At 36.8% G+C, this 24409-nt stretch overlaps 1 protein-coding gene across 5 annotated transcripts in view; it reads left to right on the top strand.

Moving 5' to 3' along the window:
• Positions 1-24409, top strand: part of Clhc1 (clathrin heavy chain linker domain containing 1) — a 75908-nt gene that overhangs the window by 42642 nt on the left and 8857 nt on the right. For all 5 annotated transcript variants that reach the window (XM_074049743.1, XM_074049742.1, XM_074049741.1 and 2 more), the window contains 2 exons: positions 20785-20959; positions 22654-22856. In XM_074049743.1, coding sequence (XP_073905844.1) covers positions 20785-20959; positions 22654-22856 — 378 coding nt within the window. The remainder of the gene's footprint in view (positions 1-20784; positions 20960-22653; positions 22857-24409) is intronic.

The following is a 24409-nucleotide window of genomic DNA, read 5'->3' as shown; positions in this document are numbered from 1 at the left end:
TTCTTGCTTTTTCTTTTCCTGTAGTTTGGTGCTGCCTGTCATTTAATGGTTAAGTTGGGTTTCACTTTCTGTGTGCAGAATCCCTTGCAGAATCTTTTGTAGTGGTGGCTTTGTGGTCACATATTGTTTTAGTTTCTGCTTATCATGGAAGACTTTTATTGTTCCATCTATTTTGAATGATAGTTTTGCTGGGTAGAGTATCTTGGGGTTGTAGTTATTTTCATTCAGTGCCCAGAAGATCTCACCCCAAGTTATTCTTGCTTTTAATGTTTCTGTTGAGAAGTCTGCTGTGATTTTGTTGGGTTTACCTTTGTATGTTATTTGTTTTTTCTCTCTTACAGCCTTCAATATTCTTTCCCTAGTTTCTGAACTTGTTGTTTTAATGAGGATATGTCATGGGGTAGTTCCATTTTGATCTGGTCTGTTTGGTGTCCTGGAGGCCTCTTGCATCTGTATGCGAATATATTTCTCTAGATTTGGGAAATTTTCTGTTATTATTTTGTTGAATATATTGAACATTCCCTTTGCTTGCACCTCTTCTCCTTCTTTGATTCCCATGATTCTCAAGTTTAGTCTTTTGATGGAGTTGGTGAGTTCTTGCATTTTCTTTTCACAGTCTTGAGTTGTTTAATTAATGTTCTTCAGTTTTTCCTTTAATTACCATTTCATATTCGAGTTCTGAGATTCTGCCTTCTGTTTGTTCTGTTCTGCTGTATTGGCCTTCTGTTTTGTTTTGCAATTCTGTTTCATTCTTTTTTCGGAGGTTTTCCATATCCTGGGTGGTTTCCTCTTTAATGTTGTCTATTTTTGTCCTGAGTTCATTTATCTCTTTATTAATTGTGTTCTCTGTTTCACTTTGGTGTTTATACAGTGCTTCTATGGTTTCCTTTATTTCTTCTTTTGCTTTTTCAAATTCTCTATTTTTGTCATCTTAGAATTTCTTGAGTGTCTCCTGTACATTTTGGTTGACCATATACAATATCATCTCTATAAAAGTCTCATTGAGTACCTGTAGTATGTCTTCTTTTAAATTATTCTTGTGGGCTTCATTGGGTTCTTTGGCATAGTTTATCTTCATTTTGTTGGAGTCTGGATCTGAGTATCTGTTTTCTTCATTTCCCTCTGGTTCCTGTACTAATTTTTTGCTGTGGGGATACTGGTTTCCCTGTTTTTTCTGTCTTCCCATCATTGCCCTTGGTGTTGTTGTTGTCCCTGTACTGTGTGCAATTAAGTATTTTCTGGTTTGTAATAATAGCACTAGTGATATTTAGAATGGAAGGGTGAGAGGGGATGGAAAGCAAAGAAGTTAAAGGAAAAGAGTAAAACAAATAATCAAGTAGAAAAACAAAACAAAACAAAGTAACAACCAAACAAATTTTCAAAGATATAAACAGGGAGAGACAGTGTACTAATCAACCTTAAGCCGAATTCAGAGTACTCTTTAATGACCCTCTAGGTTTCGTCAGTATTTGTGGTTATGTTCCTTTTTCATCTTTGGTTTTATTAATTTGAGTCTTTTCCCTCCTCCATTTTTTCATGTTGGCTAAGGGTCTGTTGATCTTGTTAATCTTTTCAAAGAAACAACTTTTTGTTTCATTGATTCTTTGTATAGTTCTTTTGTCTCAATCTCATTGATCTTGGCCCTGATCTTTGTTATTTCTCTCCATCTGCTGGTTTGGGATTTGGTTTGTTTTTATTTTTCTAGAAGCTTAAGGTGCATTATTAGGAAGTCTCTGGTTTTCTGGGTTTTGTTTTTTTTTTAATGTAGGCACTTATAGCTACAAACTTTACTCTTGGCACGGCCTTTGTTATGTCCCACAGATTCTGATTGGTTGTATTTTCATTTTCAAGAGATTTTAGGAACTTTTTGATTTCTTCTCTTATTTCTTTGGTTAACCTATGGACATTCAGCAGTACATTGTTCAGTCTTCATGTGTTTGAATATTTTTTTTTATTGTTGAGGTCTAGTTTTATTCTGTTGTGATCTGACATGTTGCAGGGGTTTATTTTAATTTCCTTGAATTTGCAGACTTGCTAAATAGATCCTAAAATATGAGCTGTAGAAAAGAATGTCTATTGCTTGCTTGTTGGGCAAAATACTCTGTAGATGTCTATTATGTCCATTTGGTCTAACGTATGCAGAAGCTCTGAAGTTTCTTTGTTCATCTTTTTGCCTGGGTGACCTATCTGTTGGTACTGAGGTCTCACACTACCACTGTATTAGGGCCTATCTATGCACTTAGGTCCGTTAGAATTTTTTTTTTTTAATGTAGATGTTTTCCCCTATGTTTGGTGCTTCTATGTTAAGAATTAATATTTCTTCTTGATGAATTGTTCCTTTAATTAATATGAAGTAACTTCATTGTCTCTTCTGACTGATTTTAGTCTGAAGTCTTCTTTGTTCAATATGAGTATAGCTACTCCTACCTGTTTATGGGGTCCATTTGCTTGGAACATCTTTTTTCCCTTTGACTCTAAGCCATTGTTTATTTTTTCAGTAAGATGAGTCTCTTGAAAGCAACATATGGTTGGGTCTTGTTTTTTAACCCAGCTTGCTTTTCTATGTCTTTGATTCGGGCATTTACATTCATTGTTAATATTGAGAGATGCATGGTGTTTTCCAGTCATTTTTATTCCCCTGTTGTTTACTTTTTACCCGTTTTTTTGTCTACTGGTATGCTTAGTCAAAACAGTTTATTGTTTCTTGCATCTTACTTTCTCACTATAGTTTCTTCTTCTATGTGTAACCGTCCTTTCAGTATTTTCTGCAGTGCTGGCTTGGTAGTCATGAATTCCTTTAGTTCTTCTTTGTTGTGTAAGGTTTTAATTTCTCCTTCAATTAGGAAGGATAGTTTTGCTCAATAGACTAGTCTAGGCTAACAGTTGTTTTCTTTCAGGGACTGAAATATGTCTTTCCATGACTTTGTTGTATTTAGTGTTTATGTTGAGAAATCTACTGTTATTCTAATGGGCTTGCCTTTGTATGTGACTTGCCTTTTTCTCTTTTGCAGCTTTCAGTATTCTTTCTTTGTTCTGTTTGTTGAATGTTTTGATTATGGTATGTCTGGAGATGTTTCTTTTTTTGGTTTGGTGTTCTGTAAGCTTCTAGCTCCTGAATGACTCTCTCTTTCTCAAGGTTAGGGAAATTTTCAGCTATTATTCTATTGAATAGGTTTTCTATGTCTTTGGATTGTATGTCTTCTCCTTCTTCTATACCCATGATTTGTAGGTTTGATCTTTTCATGGTGTTCCAGATGTCTTGCGTATTCCATTAATATATTCTTAGCATTTTTCATTATCTTTTACTGTTTGATCTAATTTCCTCTCATTTGTCTTCTGTTTCTGATACTCTATTTTCAATTTGCTCCACTCTGTTCACCAAGTTTTTGGTTGAAATTTTTGTTTGGGATATTGAACTGTTTATTTCAGATTGATTAGTTTTCAGGATTTTCATATCTTTATTGATTTCCTTTTTCATATCTTGCATAGTCTTCTTAATTTCATTCATCTGTTTATATTCTCTTTGAGCTCATTTAGTGGTTTATTCACATCCTCTTTGAGATCAGACACTAGCTTTGTGTCTCTTATTTGAGCTCATTAATCATTCTTACTATTATTTTTTGGAATTCAATATTTGATGTTTCTTCCTCTTCACAGTTGTTTAAATCCTTAGTGGTGGAGTTCGATTTTGAGGGAGAGCTGTTGTCTTGCTGTGTTGAGATTTATACAGTTGTGGTTGTTTTTGGTTCAGGTTCCAATCCCTTGTGCCCCTGTGGTTGGGGTTTTATGAAGGATTGTACAGGTCTGGACAGTGGTTTTGCTCTGATATTTTCTTGTTTCTAGATGGTAGAGTAGAGACTTGATAGTACTCTTTTTTGCTTCTTATTTTCAGGGTGCTGGAATCTATTCCTTGTTCCACTTAGGGTAGGGAGGGTTAGCTGTTAAAGCTGCTACAGTTGTTAAACTGCAACCTTAAAGTTACAGTAATCCCTCATGAAGATCAGTTATTGGTACTGTTCCAGAATCTTGGTTGTCTATTGGAGAAAGGATGTATCTTCATGGTCCTGAAAGGCTGAAGGTTGTAAGGGTTGTGATGGGGGGGAGACAGAGGGAAAGAGCTAGTGGATTATCTGAGGTGAGAAGTTTATGTAGCAAGAAGCGATGGTAGCTTGGGTTTTAGAAGGGGATGATTAAAAAGACTGGGATGTAATAAAGAGAATCAATAGATGCTGAAATGAGTGAGATGGGGGAAATAAAACAATAGAAAAAGTTGGACAGAAGGACAGACAGATGTGGACACAACAAAATTGTAAGACTAATCTGGTATTCAGTTTAACCACTAATACTATCAGTAGTGAAGAAGGATTGTGGGTGGGTGAACAATAAAAGGGGAATTTCAGTAAAAGGGGAGAGGTTGTGGCTGTTGTTGGACAGAAAGTGTGAGTTGGGGAGGGTGATATAAAGGGGAAGAAGAAGAAGTGGTTTAAGGTTGAAGACTGTGGTGATGGCCTAGAGTTAGAAGGGTGGAGGATAAATTGGTGGCAAGAATATGTAGCCACTGTTGGAGTACACAGCACGAAGATATAAGTAGACAAATATAAAATCTACATTGCAGTCTTGACAGCAACAAACACAAATTTTACATTACAAGACTGCAGATTGTCCAGTGGTCTTGAGAGCAACTTATATGCCTCCCCCACACACACTTTGTGACTGAGTCTTTCAGTCCACTTGATGGCAGTCCAATTGGATACTTGGCTTTGGAGTGCCACTGATGCTGGGGAGGAGTGTTTGGAGATCTAAGCTGAGTCTCTTGTCAGTTTGTTAGTCTCATGTCACTACCTGTTGGAGCTTCCCCTCTCTAGTACTCCTCAATACTTACAGTCTGTATCTATGCTCAGAAGCAGGCTTTTGCTAGGTATCCTCACTGACAAAAGACTCCTGTGCCAGCAGTTCCTTGGAGGGTTTAACTGTGAAGGATCCAGTCTAGATAAGGTCCTTGTTCACAGGCAGCCACATGGAACATGTCAGCTTTTTCTCCTGGGGTTCCAGCAGCTTTCGTCAGAGAGAGGCACATCAGAAACCTTATACTGGCTGCCTGGCAGGGTTCTTGTTGTGCAGATTACTGCTTTCCTCCCCTCAGTGGAAGAGCTGGGGTTCCCACACTTTTACAGGGGAAAGGGACTCTTCCACAGGTGGGCGAGGGTGTGCACAGTGGGGAAGCAAGCCTTCTGGTGCCAAGTGTGGAGCCTGGGGTCCGCTGAGTAGCAAGTTGCCTGGTGCCCATGGGGCAACAAAGCCTTTGGTACTCATTGGTCAGTGGGGACCCAGTGCCTGCTTGTGCAGGGTCACAGGCTTCCAGGAGTTGAGCAGAGTAGCACCAGTGGGTGTGTGCCTTTTGGCACCTGTGCCCTAGGTGCGTGGATTTCCTTGGTGTTTCAGAGTGTGGATTTCCCCAGCATTTCAGGATGTGGGTTGATGGATCATGGAGCAGGGAGGATCGCGGAGCTCAGAGCCTCTTTGTGTGCCAGGAAGCGGGACTTACACCTGGAGCAGGGTGGGGAGGAGCGGAATCATTTTTTTCATGAAATTAGTTTGGCGTCTCCAGTGTCTTCTTTCTTTGGGATAGTTAGGTGAGGCAGGGATTTCGGGATGTCAACAATCCGCCATTTTGCCCTGTTCCAATTCTGTTTCTTGTTTTTCATTCTCAACAGTATCTCTTTAAAGGTAGTTTTTATTATTTTTTTAAATTATTTTGTTGCAGTTCAATTTGTGAATTTTTTTCTTTTATGGAAAAACAGGAAAAATTTTTCTTAGTGTCCTACCTAAGAAATTTGTGCCAAACCCACAAAAAGTTTTCTTTTCTTTTCCTAAGATTTTTATAGTTTTAGGTTTACATTTAGACCTATGATCCATTTGAGCTAGTTTTTATACATGGTATGATATATAGATCAAAGTTTAAAAAAAATTTTTGGCCTATGACTAGTTGTTTCAGGACAATTTATTAGAAACACTTTCTCTACTCAATTGCCTTTGTCTTTTTTTTTTTTTCTTTTTTGGTGTGACTGGAGTCTTTGTCTCTTTGTTGAAAATCAACACTCCATATGTATGTGGATCTATTCTATTTCATTGATCTATGTCTTGATATAAATACTATCCTGTTTAACCACTGTAGCTCTGTACTAAGTCTTGAAATCAGAATAACATTAGGCTTCAAACTCTGCTCTTTATCAAATTTGGTTTGGCTATTGTAGGATTTTTGCATTTCTGAATGAATTTTAAAAATCAGCTTTTCAGTTACTATTTTTCAAAAAGCCTGCTGGGATTGAGATTGTGTTAACTCTATTAATCAAATTAAATAGACATTGAGCTATATTGGATCTTCTGACCCAGTGAACTCATGAATATGATATAGCTTTCCATTTATTTAGGTCTTTTAACTTTTCTTTCAGCAATATTTTATAGTTTTCAGTGTTTGGGTTTTTAACATCTTATGTTGGGTTTATTTCTAAATAGTTGATGTTTTTTATGCTATTAAAACTTTTATTTCAATTTCCTAAGTTGTTTGTTGCTAGTATATAGAAATATAATTGAGAAATATCCTTACTGTTTTCCATAATGGCTTTTACACCAACAATGTAAAAGAGTCTCCTTTTTTCCACATCTTGCCAACCTTTGTTATCTTTTGGTTTTTTGGTAATAGCCATCCTAATAGGTGTGAGATGTTATCTCGTGGTTTTCTTTGTGTGATTTTTGTGGTGGTGGTGGTGGTAGTTGTGGTGCTGGTTTGAACTCAGGGCCTCACACTTGATAGGCACATGCTCTGCCACTTGAGCTACTCCATCAGCCCTGTTTTGTGTTGGGTATTTTCAAGATATGGTCTCTCGAACTATTTGCCTGGGGCTGACGTCAAACCATCATCCTCCTGATCTATGTTTTCCTGAGTAGCTAGGATTATAGATGTGAGCCACCAGCACCAGGCTAATTTTTTATGTTCTTAATACATGTTTACTTATCTATTTTATTGGTTATATTTAAGGAATAAAATCTGATGTTTGAGATATACTTAATATCTATCTGTCTATACACAGTGAAATGATTAATGTAGTCAAACAAATTATCCTATCCCATCATCTCCATAATTACCTGTTTTTTTTTCCCCAATGTGGTAGGAGCATCTAAAATCTACTCTATTAGTAAACTTTCCATATACAGTATTATTAACTGTAGTCCTCCTGCTATACATTAGATCTTTAAACTTAGTCACCCTACATAATAGCAAATTTTTACCCTTTGACCTACTTCTCCCCATTTCCTTCCCTTCCCATCCTCTGATAATAACCATTCTATTCTCTATTTGTATGTATTCAATATTTGTTTAGATTCACATGTAAGTGAAATCCTGAAGTATTTCTCTTTCTGTTTCTGGCTTACTTTAGTTAGCGTAGTGTCTTCCATGTTATCCATGTTGCTGCAAATGGCTTTTTTTTTAAAGGCTGAATAATATTCTGAGGTGTGTGTGTGTGTGTGTGTGTGTGTGTGTATGTGTATGTGTATGACAAGTTATCCATTCATCTGTCAGTGGACAGAGCAGTTGACAAAAAAAAATTGAGGGAGACACAAATAAATGGAAAGATATCCTATACTCATGGACTGGAAGAATCAATATTGTTAAAATATCTATACTACTAAGAGCAAAATATAGATTCAATAAAATCTCTACCAAAATTCCAATAGCATTTTCTCAGAAATTGAAAAAACAACCCTAAAATTTGTATGGTAGCATAAAAGATCTCAAATACCCAAAGCAGTCTTGAGAAAGAAGAAGTTGAAGGCATCACATTTCCTGATTTCAAATTACATTACATTGCTATAGTAATAAAAACAGTATGTCACTGACATAAAAATAGATACTTGTCATGGTGGTACATATCTATAATGTTAGCTATTCAGGAGACAAAGGCAGAGGATTACAAGTTTAAGGCCATCTTGGGCAACTGAGTGAGACCATGTCTCAAAATAAAATAAAAAGGGGCTCGGGATTGTAGCTCAGTGGTAGAATGCTTGCTTAGCAGGTGGGAGGCCTTGGGTTCAATCCTCAGTATACCACACAAAACAAAAACCAGACACACGGACCAGTGGAACATAATAGAGAGCCTAGAAATAAGCCCAACCACATGTAATTAAAGCATTTTTCAATAAGGCCACCAGAAAACACAATGGGGGAAAGGCCAGTCTACAATAAATATTGCTGAGGAAACAGGATATCCACATGCAAAAGATTGAAACTGGACCCTTATTTACAAAGGTCAATTTAAAATGGTTTAGGGACTTAATTGTAAGACTTAAAACTATAAAATTCCTGAAGAAAGCCTATGGGGGAAAAGTTCCTTATCTTTGACCTTGACAATGATATTCTTGGATATCACACCAAGTAGAGGCAACAAAAGCAAAAATATGATTACATCAAACTAAAAAGCTTCTGTACTACAAAGGAAACAGTCAACAAGATGTAAATGCAACCCACATAAGGAAAAATGTTCAAAAACCCCATGTCTAATAAGGAATTATATTGATTACTTTTCTCATTGCTGTGACCAAATCTTTGAGCAAAACAACTTAAGGGAGGGAAAAATTTATTTTGGCTCACAGTTTCAGAGAGTTCAGTCCATCATGGGGAAGACATGGTGGAGAAGCTTACAAAATGGCAGTCAGGAAGCAAAGTGGAGCCACCCCAAGAGAGAGGTTGGGCTGCAAAGAACATGGCCAGAGGGATGGGGCTTTCATCAGACTACATTCCTTGGGTGCCAGACATGGAGCTACAGGATTTAGTGCTTGCCCTACCAGGTTTTGGTCTTGTTTTAGTCTGATCCTTGCTTGCTATTCACCTATTCGTCCCTTTTGGATTGGAGATGTTTATTCTGTGCCATTGTTTGTTAGAAGTATGTAACTTGTTTTTTATTTTTGTAGGGGCTCATAGCTAAGAGGTATCTTGAGTCTCAGAGACCTTGAATTTGTACTTTTGAACAGCGTTGGAACTGTTGAGACTTTGAGGACATTTAGAGATAGGCTAAATACATTTCACATTATGAGATGGCCAGGAGCCTTTGGGGACCATGGGTGTATTGTTATGGTTTGAATATGAACTGTTCTCCAGAGACTTATGAATTGAATGCATGGTCCTCAGCTGATAGTGTTATTTGGGAGGAGGGGTTTTTCTAGAAACTTTAGGAGGTGGGGCCTTGGTGGAAGAAGTTAGTCACTGGGGAGCATGCATTTAAAGCTTATACCTAGTTGTCAGTTTCCTCCTCACTCTCTGCTTCCTGTCCACCCTGAGGTGCATGGCCTCCCCTTCTACATGCTACTGCCACCATGTCTGTCTCACCATGGGCCAAGAAACAATGGAGCCAAGGACTATGGGACTGAAATCTCTGAAACTATGAGCCAAAATAAAGCCTTCTGCCGTTCATGATGTTCTCTCAGGTATTTTGGTAACAGCTATGCCTTCAAAGGCATCCACCACAGTGACCTACTTTCTCCAAGTAGGCCCCACTTCCTAAAGTTCCCAGAACCTCACAAGATAGTACCACCAGTTGGGGACCAAATATTCAAACATGAGACTCTAGGGGACAGTTCATATTCAAACCGTAATAGGGATTAATAGTCAAAATATGTAAGGAATTCACACAACTCAGTAGTAAGAAAAGAAAAAAACCATTCCCTCATTCAGGCAGAAGTTCTGAACAGACATTTTTCTAATGCTATACAAATGGCCAGTAGGTATATGAAAATGTACTTAGCATCACTAATCATCAGAGAAATACAAATCAAAACCACAGTGAGTCCAGGCACTGATGGATCACATCTGTAATCCTAGCTACTCAGGAGGCAGAGATCAGGAGGGTTGTGGTTCAAAGCCAGCCCAGGCAAAATAGTTTGCAAGACCCTATCTTGAAAAATCCCATCACAATAAAGAGCTGGTGGAGTGGCTCAAGGTGTAGGCCCTGAGTTCAAACTCCAGTACTGAAGAAAAAAAAAAACCCCACTTTATACCTCTTAGGATGACTATCATAAAAAAGACAAGAAATAATAAGTCTTTTCAAAAGTATAGTGGAAAGAGAACCCTTTTGCACTCTTGGTTGGGATATAAATTGATATAGCCATTATGGAAAACAACATGGAAGTTAATAAAAAAAACTTTAAAAACTACCAAATATTACTTAGCAACAGTGGATAAAGAAAATGAATATCTGTACTCCCGTGTAGCAATATCTATACTCCTGTGTTCATTGCAGCATTATTACAACAGCCAAGGTACAAAATTCACCTGAATTTCTAACAGTAGTTGAATAGGTAAAGTATGGAATACCCATCCCCAGGTTTCAGTGGTTTGACTATGATTTCTTATTTCTACAGTGGTGTAAAAGTGATACACTTCACTAAGAACCACACTTCAAATTTTGAATTTTGATCTTTTCCTTGACTAGCAATGTGTGACACGTATTTATAGTGCTGGCAGTAGCAGTGAGCTACCACTCCCAGTCTGCCACACAATTGGGAGCTTAGATGTATGAAATGCATTTTTGATTTGAGATGTTTTCAGCTCATGTGTGGATTCAGCTTGACAAGTCTGGGCTATCATGGCTATCTTTAGCTGTAAGCATTATCATTGACCCAAGTTACCAAAGTTGGTTTTTCCCACATAGTTTCCCAGCATATTATAAATAGACAGAAACATTAGAATGGTATCTGGAACTTTATAACCTGACCCTTGTGTCAGGAATGTGCTTGACCCTTTGATACTGGCTTAAGGTAAGCCAGGTATATTGCAGCTTAGATGAAGTCATTTTTGTCTTAATCAGTGTGTGCATCCCTCTATGGGATGACCCAAATTGTGGGGTTCACTTGGTCTTGATGCATCCCAGGACCATGCTTCTGTCAATTCCACAATAAATTGCACTCTTGCTATCTTGGATGTATCTGCCTCTTTTTTTTTTTCTCACAGCACCTTGGGACTGGTTCTCATACATACACTGGGACTGAGTTGTTTGGGAATAATTTATGTTAGGATATAATCTCATCAGAAGTCAAAGAATATGTACATGTGCAATGAAATATTATTCAGCCTTAAAAATGGAGACCCTGTCATTTGCAACAGCTTGGACAAACATGGAGGAAATTATGCTAAGCGAAAGCTAAACACAGAAGGAGAAAGACTGCTTGATCTCACTTATATGTGGGATATTAAAAAGTCAAATTCCTAGAAGCAGAATGTGGAATGGTGGTTACTAGGGGCATAGAAAGTGAGAAAAATGGGGAGACATTAGACAAACGATACAAAATTTCTTTTATATAAGATGAGTAAGTTCTAGAGATCTAATGTGCAGCATGATGACTATAGTTAATAATGAGGTATTGTGTAATTGGTGTTGTGTAATTGAAATTGTTAAGAGAGTAGATCTTCTTGTGAACACATACATAGTAACTATGTGAGAGGAATGGATATGTTATTGAACTTGACTGTAGTAATTAGTTCACTGTGTATGTGTCAACCATCATGCTGTAAACTAGGCAACAGTGGCTCATGCCTGTAATTCTAGTTACTTGGGAGACTGAGATCTGGAGGATCATGATTTGAGGCCAGCCTGGGCAAGTAGTTCATGAGATCACATCTCCAAAATAACCTTAGCAAAATGGACTGGAGATGTGGCTCAAACAGTAGAGTGCTTGCTTTGCAAGCACAAAACCCTGAGTTCAAACCCAGTGTCACAAAAAAAATCATGCTATAGACAATTTATGCCATCTTTATTAAAAAAAAGAAATACAATTGACTTTTGTATACTCTAGTATCCTGTGACTTGCTAAGATCATTTATTAGCAGTTGTAGTACTTTTATTGTGGCTTTTTTAGAATGTTCTATATAGATGATGATACAACCTGCTGGTAAAGACAGTTCTACTTCTTTCCAATCTGGGTACCTATTTCTTTTTCTTGTCTTGGTGCTGGCTAGATTCTTCATTACATTCTTGGACAGATATGGTGAAAGTAGATAGCTCTGCCTTGTTTTTTATCTTAGGGATAAGATCATAACCTTAGTTACTCATTATTAAGTGTATTAGCTGTGTTTTTTCATGTATGTCCTTTATGGTTGGTGACAATTTTGATCATAAATGGATATTAGATTTGTGAATTACTTTTCCTGTACTTTTTGAGTTGATTATGTGGGTTTTTTCTTTTAACCTAATTAATGTAATATGTTGCCTCTCCAAGGAAAACTACATACATTATTTTATTTTAATTACAGAGTTTTGTACATCACCATAATCTAATTTTAGAACATTTTTATCACTCCAAAAATAAACTTTGTATGCATTAGCTCATCATTCCCTGCTCCCTGCACCTTCTCCAAACCCTAGGCAACTACCAATGTACTTGATGTCTATAAATAATTTGCCTATTCTGGACCTTTCATGTATGGTATAATGTAGTATGTGGCCTTTTGAGACTGGCTGCTTTCATTTAGCATAAGGTTTCAAAGGTTCATTCATGCTGTAGCATTCTTTTTGTGACCAAATAATATTCCACCATATGGATAGACTACATTTTGTTTACACATTCACCAGCTGGTGGTAATTTTTGGTCTTTTTCTACTTTTTGGTTATTGGAAATATTGCTGCTATGAGTATTTGTATGCAGATTTTTGTGTGAATATGTTTTTATTTCTCTCACGTTGATACCTGGGAGTAGACACCAAAAATAAAGAACATGAGAAGACACAGAAACAAATAAATAAACTTAGAGAGGATTTCAACAAACACCAAAGTGAAACAAAGGACACTAAAAAAAAGATATATGAATTAAAGAAGACAACACAAAATATAAAAGAGGGGATGAACAAAGATGGAAAAACCTCAGAAAAAAGAATCAAACAGAAATCCTGGAAATAAAAAGTCTCTTTAGTCAAACAAAAAACACAGTGGAAGGCCACTCCAATAGACTAGAACTAGTGGAAGACAGAATCTCAGAGCTTGAAGATAAAATAGAAATTAAAGAAAAAACTGAAGAAATCTTAGTCAAACAACTCAAGAGCTGAGAAAGGAATATGCAAGAATTCAGCAACTCCATAAAAAGACCAAAGCTGAGAATATAGGCATTGAAGAAGGAGAAGGGGTACAAGCCAAAGGGGTACGTAATATATTCAATAAAACAATAACAGAAAATTTCCCAAATCTCAAGAAAGTTTTTCCCGTTTGGGTACAGGAATCCTCCAGGTCACCAAACAGACTTGACCAAAATAGAACCTCCCCACAGCATATTATCATTAAAACAACAAGCACAGAGAACAGAGAAAGACTATTGGAAGGCTGTAAGAGAGAAAAAAACAAATAACATACAAAGGTAAACCCATCAAAATAACAGCAAATTTCTCAACAGAAGCCTTAAAAGCAAGAAGGGCATGGAGTGAGGTATTTTGGGCACTGAATAAAAATAACTTCAACCCTAGGATATTCTGCCCAGCAAAACTATTATTCAAAATTGATGGAGCAATAAAAATCTTCCATGATAAACAAAAACTAAAACAATATATGACCAACAAGCCACAACTACAGAAGATTCTATAAGGAATTATGGATACAGAAGATGAACGCAAAACCACAAGAAGACAGGAAATATCAAACCACAGGAGAAGAAAAGACAAATAATCAGAGAGTAGCACTGATTTGACTGCATGCAATCAAATCCTTAAACAACAAAAACAACTAAATGGCAGGAATCACCACATACCTACCAATATTAACACTGAATGTCAATGGACTCAACTCCCCCATCAAAAGACAACTTTTGGCAAACTGGATTAAAAAGGAAGGTCTGACAATCTGTTGTTTACAAGAGACCCATCTTATTGCCATAGGATGAAAGGCTGGAAGAAGATTTACCAAGCCAATGGCCCCTGAAAACAGGCAGTGTTAGGAAAATGCCACACACCGCACACAAAGGAGGCTCATGAGAGATTTCTCATGTCCAAAGTTTACTAAGCAGGCTGGCTAGCCGAGAATTAAAAATGGCGCAGCAGCTTTTCTCGGCAGGTCTGGCCTTAAGTAGCATTTGGGAGAAAGCAAGGGCTAGGGATGGGCAAAGAGAGGTGGCAGGAGATAAGGGACAGTAGGGCTTTGTTCTGCAAGGGATGAGACCAGCTGCTGAAGCAAGGTCTAGGGGTGGGCAAAGGAAGGTGGCAGGAGATAAGGAACAGTGGGCTTTGTTTTGCAAGGGGTGAAACCAGCTGCGGCTTAGCCTGCGTAATGGTGACAAGGGGCAGTTCTTCTCAGGCAGGAGTAGCAATACTTATATCAGACAAAGTAGACTTCAAACCTACATTGGTCAAACAAGTTAGAGAAGGACACTTCACATTAATAAATGGGCAGTACATCAAAAGGAAGTAACAATTATCAACCTATATGCACCCAATTCCATCAAACATACACTAAAGGACTTAAAAGCACATATAGACTCCAACACAGTGGTAGTGGGAGACTTTTAATACCCCTCTATCACCAATAGATAGGTCATTCAAACAAAAAATCAACAAAGAAATCCTAGAACTAAATGACACCATAAATCAAATGGACCTAACTGATGTCTACAGAATATTTCATCCAACAACAGCACAATATACATTCTTCTCAGCAGCCCATTTAACTTTCTCCAAAAGAGATCAATATTAGCTCACAAAGCAAGACTTAGCAAATATAAGAAAACAGAAATACCCCCTGCATTCTGTCTGATCACAGTGCATTAAAACTAGAACTCAATGACAAAAACAATAGCAGAAAATAGCAAATAACTGGAGGCTGAGTAACACATTGCTCAACAATCAGTGTGTCATAGAAGCAATAAGAGAGGCAATCAAAAGGTTCCTGGGAGCTAATGAAAATGAAAACACCACCTACCAGAACCTATGGGACACAGCAAAGGCAGTCCTAATAGGAAAGTTTATAGCCGTGAGTGCATATATTAAAAGGACAAAGATCTTAAATAAACAACCTAATGCTATATCTCAAACTCCTAGCAAAACCAAAAACAAGCAGAAGGAAAGAAATAATAAAAATGAGGGCCAAAATTAATGAAATAGAGACAAAAAAAAACATACAAAGAATCAACAAAACAAAAAGCTGATGGAGAAAAGACAGCCTCTTCAACAAATGTTGTTGGGAAAAGTGGTTATGTGCCTGCGGAAAACTGAAAATAGATCCATGCCTGTCATCCTGTACTAGTATCAACTCAAAGTGGATTAGGACCTTAATATCAGACCCAAAACCTTGCAGTTAGTACATGAAAGAATAAGGAATACCCTGGAAGCAATAGGTATAGACAAGGACTTCCTCAGTAGAACTCCAACAGCCCAGGAACTAAGAAAAAAGATGGACAAATGGGACTACATGAAATTAGAAAGCTTCTGCACAACAAAAGAAATGGTCTCTAAACTGAAGAGACCACCCACAGAATGGGAGAAAATATTTACTAGCTATGCATCAAAGGACTGATAACCAGAACATACAGAGAGCTCAAAAAACTAAACTCCCCAAAAATTAATGAATCAATAAAGAAATGGGCAACTGAACTAAACAGAACTTTTTCAAATGAAGAAGTCCAAATGGCCAAAAAACACACATGAAATAATGCTCTCCATCTCTGGCCATAATAGAAATGCAAATCAAAACCGCACTAAGATTCCACCTCACTCCTGTTAGAATAGCTAGCATCAAGACACCACCACTAACAAATGTTGGCAAGGACGTGGGGAAAAAGGAACCCTCATACACTGCTGGTGGGAATATAAGCTAGTACAACCACTTTGGAAAACAAAATGGAGGCTTCTTTAAAAACTAAACATAGATCTGCCATATGATCCAGCAATAACACTCCTAGGGATATACCTGAAGGAAAGTGACTCAGGTTATTAAAAAGGCACCTGCACATCCATGTTCATTGCAGCTCTATCCACAATAGCTAAGCTGTGGAAACAGCCAAGATGCCCCACTACTGACAAATGGATCAAGAAAATGTATTTATACACAGTGGAGTTTTACTCAGCCACAAAGAAGAATGAAATTTTATCATTTGCAAGTAAATGGATGCAACTGGAGAACATCATCTTACACGAAGTTAGCCAGACTCAGAAGGCCAAAAATCACATGTTCTCCCTCATGTGGATTATAGACCCCAAAACAAATGCAGTAATATTATTGAACAGGGGCCATAAATGAAGGGCAGAATGTGCACAGGAGGAATAGGGAAAGGGAAGGAAACCTAACACATGAATGTGGTTGATGTGCTCACTGTAGAGGAGCAAATAAAGTAATCTTAAACTGGCAGAGGCAACTATAGGAAGGGAACAAGGAAGTAGCGAAGAGGTCTGGTGTAGATGAACCAATGTGGGTCGCAATACACAAGTGCATGGAAGCAACGCTAGGGATCTCTCTGTATAGCTAGCTACCTTTATCTCAAACTAGCAAAAATGCTACATCTTTCTTACTATCGCCTATGTTTTCTCTTCAACAAAATCGGAGAACAAGAGGGCAGAACAGGTTCTACCCAGAAGCAGAGGGTGGGGGAGGTGGCCCAGACAATGTATACACATGTAAGTAAATGTAAAAATGATAAAATTAAAGAAGTGAAACAAAATGAATAAAAATAAAGTCTCCAGCCTCAAATATTTCATTATTGCAGTGGAAAACAGACTAATACACCAGTCTTCTCTTTTATGACTGTGCTTTTGGTGTTGTACTTAAGAAACTTTTGTGTAATTTAAGATAACAAAGATCTCCTGTGTTTTGTTCTAAGAGTTTTATATATTTAAATCTATGATTTTATTTTGTTTTTTTCTTAGCAGTACTAGGGTTTGAACTCTAGTACTTGTTAGGCAAGCACTCTACTACTTAAGCCATGCCCCCAGCCTTCAGTATGTGATTTACTTTGAGTTAATTTTGCATAGAGAGTGTGAGGTAAGGGGTCCAATTTCATTCTTTTGCAGGTAGAATCCAGTTTTTCCAACATCATCATTAAAAATACTGTTATTTTCCCATTGAATGGATTTTGACACCTTTGTCAAAAGTCAATTGGACATAGATGTATAAGTTACTTTCTGGACTCTCAACTCTATTCCATTGGTCTATATGTCTACTGTTATGCCAGTACCAAACTGTTTTGGTTACTGTAGATTTATAGTAAGTTTTGAAATCAGGAAATGTAACTCCTCTAACTTTGTTCTTTTATTTTTTTGGATTGATTGGCTGGTTAGGGTCCCTCCCTTCCAAATCCATATAAATATGAGGATCTCTATTTCTACAAAAAGGCTGTGGGACTTTCAATAGGGGTTGTATTGAATTTGTTGATTGCTTTGTGTCATATTGCCATCTTAAATGTATTTTAATTATTCCTGCTCATGAACACAGAATGTCTTTTCATGCCTTTAGGTCTTCTTTAATTTTAGCAGTATTTTGTAACTTTTAGTAGAAGACGCTTTCATCTCTATGGTTAAATGTATTCCTGAGTTTTTATTGTGCTATTGCAAATGAAATAATATTAAATGGAAAATTCCAGAAGTAAGTTATTAATGTTAGTTTTTTTAATTGTGTTCTATTCTAAGTGGTATGATGAATTTCCTACTGTTCCATTCCATCCTCCTAGGCTATGAATCATTCCTTTGTCCAGAGAATCTATGCTGTATGCATTATTCATCCATCTTTCCTTTAGTAGCCATCTAAGTTATCAAACCATCTATCATGGTATTGCAGTACTTGGGTTTAAATAACCCTAATTTTTCTTAATAATTGTATTATTAGCTATTGCTGTTAATACCTTATTGTACTTAATTTATAAATTAAACTTTATTGTAGTTATGTACATATAGGAAATAAACATAGTATGCATAAGATTCAATACTAATTTCAGTTTCAATATACCTGGAAGTCTTGGAATGGATCCCTGTGGATAAGGGGGACTATTGTATTATATGTTCTGTGTGTGAAAATCATACATTTCATTTACAGACTAAAAATCAGAATCATGTTTTATGTCATACCCAATTTACTAAGATTTGTTAGCTATGAAACTTGGATCATCAAATAAGCTAGACCTGATAGAGTACAAAGCAAGAAATAACTTAATTCTTTCTTAACATTGTCCTTTAAAAGGGCTATGTTGCCTTTCTCATCTCTATTTCTGGAAAATATCTTAGAACTATCAAATAGTTTTTTACACTTTTAGATATTAACAAGTTTTAGATACCCCAAAGTCTAGTTTAAGCAAAATAAAAGCTATGGTGTCTTGTTTATCTGAAAAATTCTGTTTCTCCCTAATTGAGCTCTGATTCTTATTTATCTGAAAAATTCTGTTTCTCCCTAATTGAGCTGTGATTCAGCTCTAGAACCTATTGAGTATAAGAAATACATTTACTTCTTTGCTCTTCTACTTCCCTTCCTGTAATCATTTGCAGCTTTATGTGTGGGCTTATGTGAAGGACAAGAAAGGTCTTATTCAACTAATACAGTGGTAATTAGGCCTTGATGCTTCATGGGTGTGGCACATACCCATTGTTGGCTGCTGTAGTCTTTGCTTTCTAGAGCCTCTCTTTCCTGGAGACTATGTAATGTATCTTTTATTAACTCAAGAGGAATTGCTTCAGTTGGCTTCTTATGATCCTTTCGGTTACTACCACTGGTGATGTGTACTCTACCCAAAGACTCTCTCAAGTGGGGTCATCTGGCCCTGCACAGAAACTGTACAAGGACCTTTCTAAGACAATGCCAGCCTACTATTCTTCCACGGAGTCTCCTTCACCCTTGAAGAGCATGCAAACTTGAGGAAGTTGAATTTGTCATATTTTAACTTTCTTTCCTTACTTTCACCTTTAAGCTTTCTAGGCAAGCATTAAGCACTGGTCTCTCTGTTTTCTAAATTTTAGGACACCCATGTCGGACTGTACTCTTAAATTTTTCCTCACTTGACTTTGAAGAGGGAAGTTAAATAAAAATATGGGAAATAGGATATTTTTGGCTCGTGAAATGAAATAATCTAAGAACATTCTCCTTCCCCTTAAAGTTTAAGCATTGGGTGTATATAAAGTTTAAATAAAAAATGAATAGTAGGGGCTGGTGGAGTGGCTCAAGTGGTAGAGTTCCTGCCTAGCAAGCACAAGGCCTTGAGTTCAAATCCCAGTGCCACCAAAAAAAAAATGAATAGTAGGAAGGGGAGGAGAGGAAATAGAGAGAGTACAAGGTGGGCGGGGAGGGAAGAAGAGGATCATAGTATTTCACATATATATGCATGGCAACAGCATAAAGAAACCCACCAAATATTGTGGGTTATCTATATCTATATCTGTATCTCTATCTACCTATCTATCATATATGTTTGGGGATGGGATGCTGATGTTCCTCTATGTACCTCCTGCTGAATAGGGCTGTCCAGGTCTCTTAAGGGGAGGGAGTATCAGCAGGGTCTTCTTGCTTTAGGCGACTGTAGTGGGCCTGTTGGAACAGAGCTGAGTTTATTTGCTTATGGGTATGTCCTGGGCGAAGGACTGGAGTTTCTTGGGAAAACAAGCCGGAAAGGTGTTGAAGGAGGCAAGGTCACAATGAGGAAAAAAAAAGGGTTCCAACAGAGGGAGGACCCATAGTATCCACTTAGCCCAGGAAGACCACTGTTCCCAGGGGTCCATCCGTTGTTGGAGATTGGCAGCACATTCCTGAAGTTCCTGAAGTCATCCTAACAATCCTGGGCAAAATTTGAAGGCTGGTGTTAAATGGAGTCCAGCGATGGGGAGATGGTCCCTGGTGGAAGCCAGAAAGAAAGGAAAGGGTGAGAGATATCCAGTAATGGAAGGAGGGATGGGAGAGGATGGCTCTAGCCTTCTCTCAGGGTCTGGGATTGAGTCGGGGAAGAGCTGCCGCTTGTCTGTTGGTTTCCCAGGTTGTAAGAGCAGAGAGCTGAGAGCTGAACCTATATGCCCAACCTAGGTTTTGGCACCATAGGTTAGAAATAAAAGAGGCACATAGGAATAGACATGGAGACAGCTCTCATGTCAGCACAGGGTTTGTTGTGGAGAAGTTGTCCTGTGGAGGGGTCCCCAAGCAAGAGAGCTGGCACCCCCACCTTGTACTCTTAATGAATTCTAAATTAAAAAAAAAATAAATTGTAGTCATGCTATATTTGGCCATTGACTGAGCCTACATATAAATTTCAAGACCCCAATTTGTTAATCTCATTGAATTGTTTTTCAGAGTTAAAGTATGTCTGATTAAATATGTAGCTCTGAATGGCTAGTGTTACATCTCATTTGATTGATTATAGAGCAATATAGTTTGCATGAGGAAGTTTATCCTCAGTGTATTTATAAGTATTCAAATCATAGTTCTTCTTTGATTATAACAGATTTGCAACATCACTGGGAAAATCTTTGGGCTTAAAATAAAAGAAGTTTACTTTCTCACAGTTATGGAGACCAGAAGTCTGAAATCCAGATGTTAACAGGTTCTTTATGGAAGCTCTAAGGGAGGTCCCCTTGCTTCTGATGGCTGTCAGAAATTTTTGGCATCCTTTTGCTTGTAGACAGATCACTGCAACTTCTGCCTCCATGTTCACTGGCACATATAATTATACTTATCCAAAAATATAAAGTTTAATCTATATGTATTGTTAAGGTTTTAATTTAACAATGCAAAAAGATGAAACAGTAAAGGACTTCTTAATGTATTTGACTCAAAACTTCCCTTCTTTTTGTAGCTGCTGGAAAAATTAGAGGAAAACCTCTTCCATTACTTTCATTTTTTGAGGCTATATTTAGCACAAGTCATGCTTTCAGATGTCCTATCAATGCAGATCTAACCCTGGAAGGAATCAAATGTGGATTATCTGAAAAACGGCTTGATTTAGTTATCAATTGGGTTACCCAGGAAAAGTAAGTAAAATTAAGCCTTTAACTTAACTTTGACATTTGATGTTTGTTCTCAAACAGTTTTGTTATCAATACGTTATTTGAAGATTTACTTCAGGTTTTTATTGGAGTTAATCAGTTAGAAAGTGTTTGCTGGTGTTGACTCTCTGAATTGCAGAAAAGGATAAACATCCCCTGAAATGTTAACTTTGAAAACCTAATCCCATACAATAACAGTAAATAAATACCATGGATTTAGTAATTATGTATTACCTTCATTTAGACTAAAAACCTAAAAATCTGCCGGTGGAGTGACTCAAGTGGTAGAGTGCCTACCTAGCAAGAATGAGACCCTGAGTGCAACTCCTAGTACCACCAAAAGAAAAAAAAAAGTTAAAAACCTAAAAATCTGATTCATGAATTAGAATCTAAAAATTCATGAATCTAAAAATCAGATTCATGAATCTGAAATATGCCATAGTTGAGTAGTGGGATTGGCCATATTTTTATTTAGTAATTATTCATATTTTCCAGTCTACCAGTCTACTCTTAGATCCTCTTTCAGAAGTTCTTGCCAAGTACTGGTGGCTCATGTCTGTAATCCTAGCTACTCAGGAGGCAGAGATCAAGAGGATCACAGTTCAAAGCCAGCCTAGGCAAACAGAGACCCTATCTCAAAAAATCCCATCACAGAAAAGGGCTGGTAGAGTGGTTCAAGGTGTAGGCCCTGAGTTCAAGCCCCAGTACTGCAAAAAAAAAAAAAAAGAAGTTCTTGAAAGGGCCCTCTTAGAATTGAGAGTAGGGCTGGGGAAAGCTCACAAGAGAACTTTAGGAAAACAAAGGATATGTTGAGGTGACTGGGGGAAAAAGGAGATGGAGATTCCCAGGCCCATTTTCCAGCCTGGCCTTCTCGAAAGTGAAGCAGCAGCATGCTGGTGACCATTAGAAAAAAATAAAATAATGGTAATTTTTTTGAGATAGAGTTTTACTATGTAGCCCAGGCTGGTCTTGAACTCACAATCCTCCTGCCTCAACCTCCTGAGTGCTGGGATTATAGGTATATACCACCATGCCTGTCTCAAAATAATGATATTAATAAGAGAAGCAAGTACTAAAATACTGGTATTATCATTTTGCTCTGGTATAATAGTTACTATATAGACTAAAATAATTATTTGTTCATCCTCAGGAAATATTATGACTATATGTACTAAAACCTTTATTTGGTAATTGAAGTGTGGAAATGAAAGAATTGTTTAACAAATAATTGATTTGTATTCAAGGTGTCTTCTGGTATGCTAGGCAAGTACTCTACCGTTGATCTACATCTCCAGCCTGCTAGAATTTAGAATCTAGATAAACTCTAGATAACAGTTTAGAACATCAAGATCCTCAATTGTATGAGGATTTTTGTTTACCATGTAATTTTAAATTCTTTTCAGGAGAATTTTAACTTTTTTTTAGAATTTTAAAAACTTGATCTCAGTTTCACCAAAATATCTTCCCACAAAGAAATACATGCTGACTTTTTTTGTTGTTTTTGCTGATATTAAATCTCAGATATGTTTAATTTCTCCTACATCACCAATTACTTTTTGACTTGGAATTCTTATAGATTATAGAAAATCCGGTTCTATCATCCTAGATTTTCAAATATTTCAGTCTCAGTCACTCACCAAGAGTTCTCTAATGATCTCTTTTTGATCTGCTTGCTCTAGGCTGACATTTTCTGACAAAGCTGGGGATGTGATTTGTGCTTATGGGGAGCAGGATACCTATAACAAGGCCAAGTGTTTGGCGTTAGCTCAAATTATCTACAGTGAATGTGATCAGCACAAGAAAGCTTTTCTTTGCCTGTGTAAACAGGGTCAGATTCAAGGGGCCATGGAATACATACAACAATTCAAGGACTTTACCTCTGGTAAGTAAAAACACCTAATTATTTGTATATATTCACATTTTGGGCTTTAATTCTAAGAGCACTTATGTGGCAGGCATTATTTTAAACTTACTTTATAGAGCCTTTTTTTTTTTTTTTTTTGGCAGTACTAGGGTTTGAACTCTGTGTTTTAAGCTTGCTAGGCAGGTACACCACCTGAGCCACACCTCCAGCCCAGCCTATTTTATACCTACTGATAAGTAGAACATTTCTTTTGCAATTTTTCATGAAAATAAGAGGGAACTAATTGACTTTCATGGTAGACATTCAAATTCAAAATAAACATTTAGCAAACTGGATAGTGTTGGAAATACATAGTCTTAAAGTTAAATATGCTGGACCATGCTACATAAAGGATTTTTTTAAAAAACTAAACTTGTTTGTGATATAGAACATTCTATACTATGATATATTATAAGCATTATAATGAAGAATTAGTGAAATAATATTTATTTCAGAATTTTGAAACACCAAGCTTATAATTGGTTAGTGATCTGAGAATTGTAGATTAAGGGGTGACCCAGATAAATGAGCAGACTTCTTATTGTGAATCTAATTCAGTGATAGAGCTAACATCTCACCATTTCACAGGTTTATGCCAATCTCAATCTCTAAGCCATGTGTCCCTATTCTAAGAAGTTGCAAAGTGGAACCAAACATAGTAACTTTAGGTCACATTTCCAAGGAAAAAGGATATGTATACCTGTTGAATCTGATCATTTTTCAAACAGTGAATTGACTTTTATTTAGAATCTATGCATTTTTTAAAAGTTACTAATTACTACATTCATTAATAACAGTGCATTTATTATTGTAATAATAGCTAATAGCTAGGCTATTTACATTCATTATCTCACTTAATCCTTAGGTTGACTCTGGGAAGCGGGTTTTATAAAACCTGTTTTATAGAAAAAGCTGATTTCGCAGAGGCTAAGGCACAGAGAGGGAGGTAATTTGCTCATAGTTCTACAGCAACAGAACAGAATCTGGCATAGTATACCTCTTAATTAAATTTTGTTGAGTTAATTATATATTTTACTATTATCTAAGTACACAGGTTTAGTTTTTATTCTTTTTCCATATGTAAGAATTATATTAGTAAGTGTTTAGACATCAAATGTAGATTTGAATTACCCTTAGAATATTTATTGAATGAAATGGGAAGTTTCTTTTTTATTGGAAAACTGCCTTACATAAGTGTATAGAAACACAATTGACTCACTATCACTATTTTTTTCTAAAAGGTATCATTCTCTGAAATAAGTATATCATAATAATTTGGTATTTAACTCTTCTGTCTACTTAGATCCTTTATATTCTCCAAATTTATTTAAAACAATGTCATAAGATGAAAATAATAATAACTTGAGAAACATTAAGCTTAAGATAGAAACAGTGTTCAAAAAAAATCACTTTGCTTTTTTTCTTTTTTTCCCCCCATACTGGGGCTTTGCTTGCTAGGCAGGCACTCTATCATTCGAGCCATGACCCAACCCTTATTTCAGTTTTTAAATGAAAAACAGCCACAGTTTCTC

This window comes from Castor canadensis, chromosome 12 (genome assembly GCF_047511655.1).
Source record: "Castor canadensis chromosome 12, mCasCan1.hap1v2, whole genome shotgun sequence".
NCBI classification, from domain to species: domain Eukaryota; kingdom Metazoa; phylum Chordata; class Mammalia; order Rodentia; family Castoridae; genus Castor; species Castor canadensis.
Note: the sequence above shows the minus strand (reverse complement) of the source record. Positions and strands in the feature narration are given on the sequence as shown.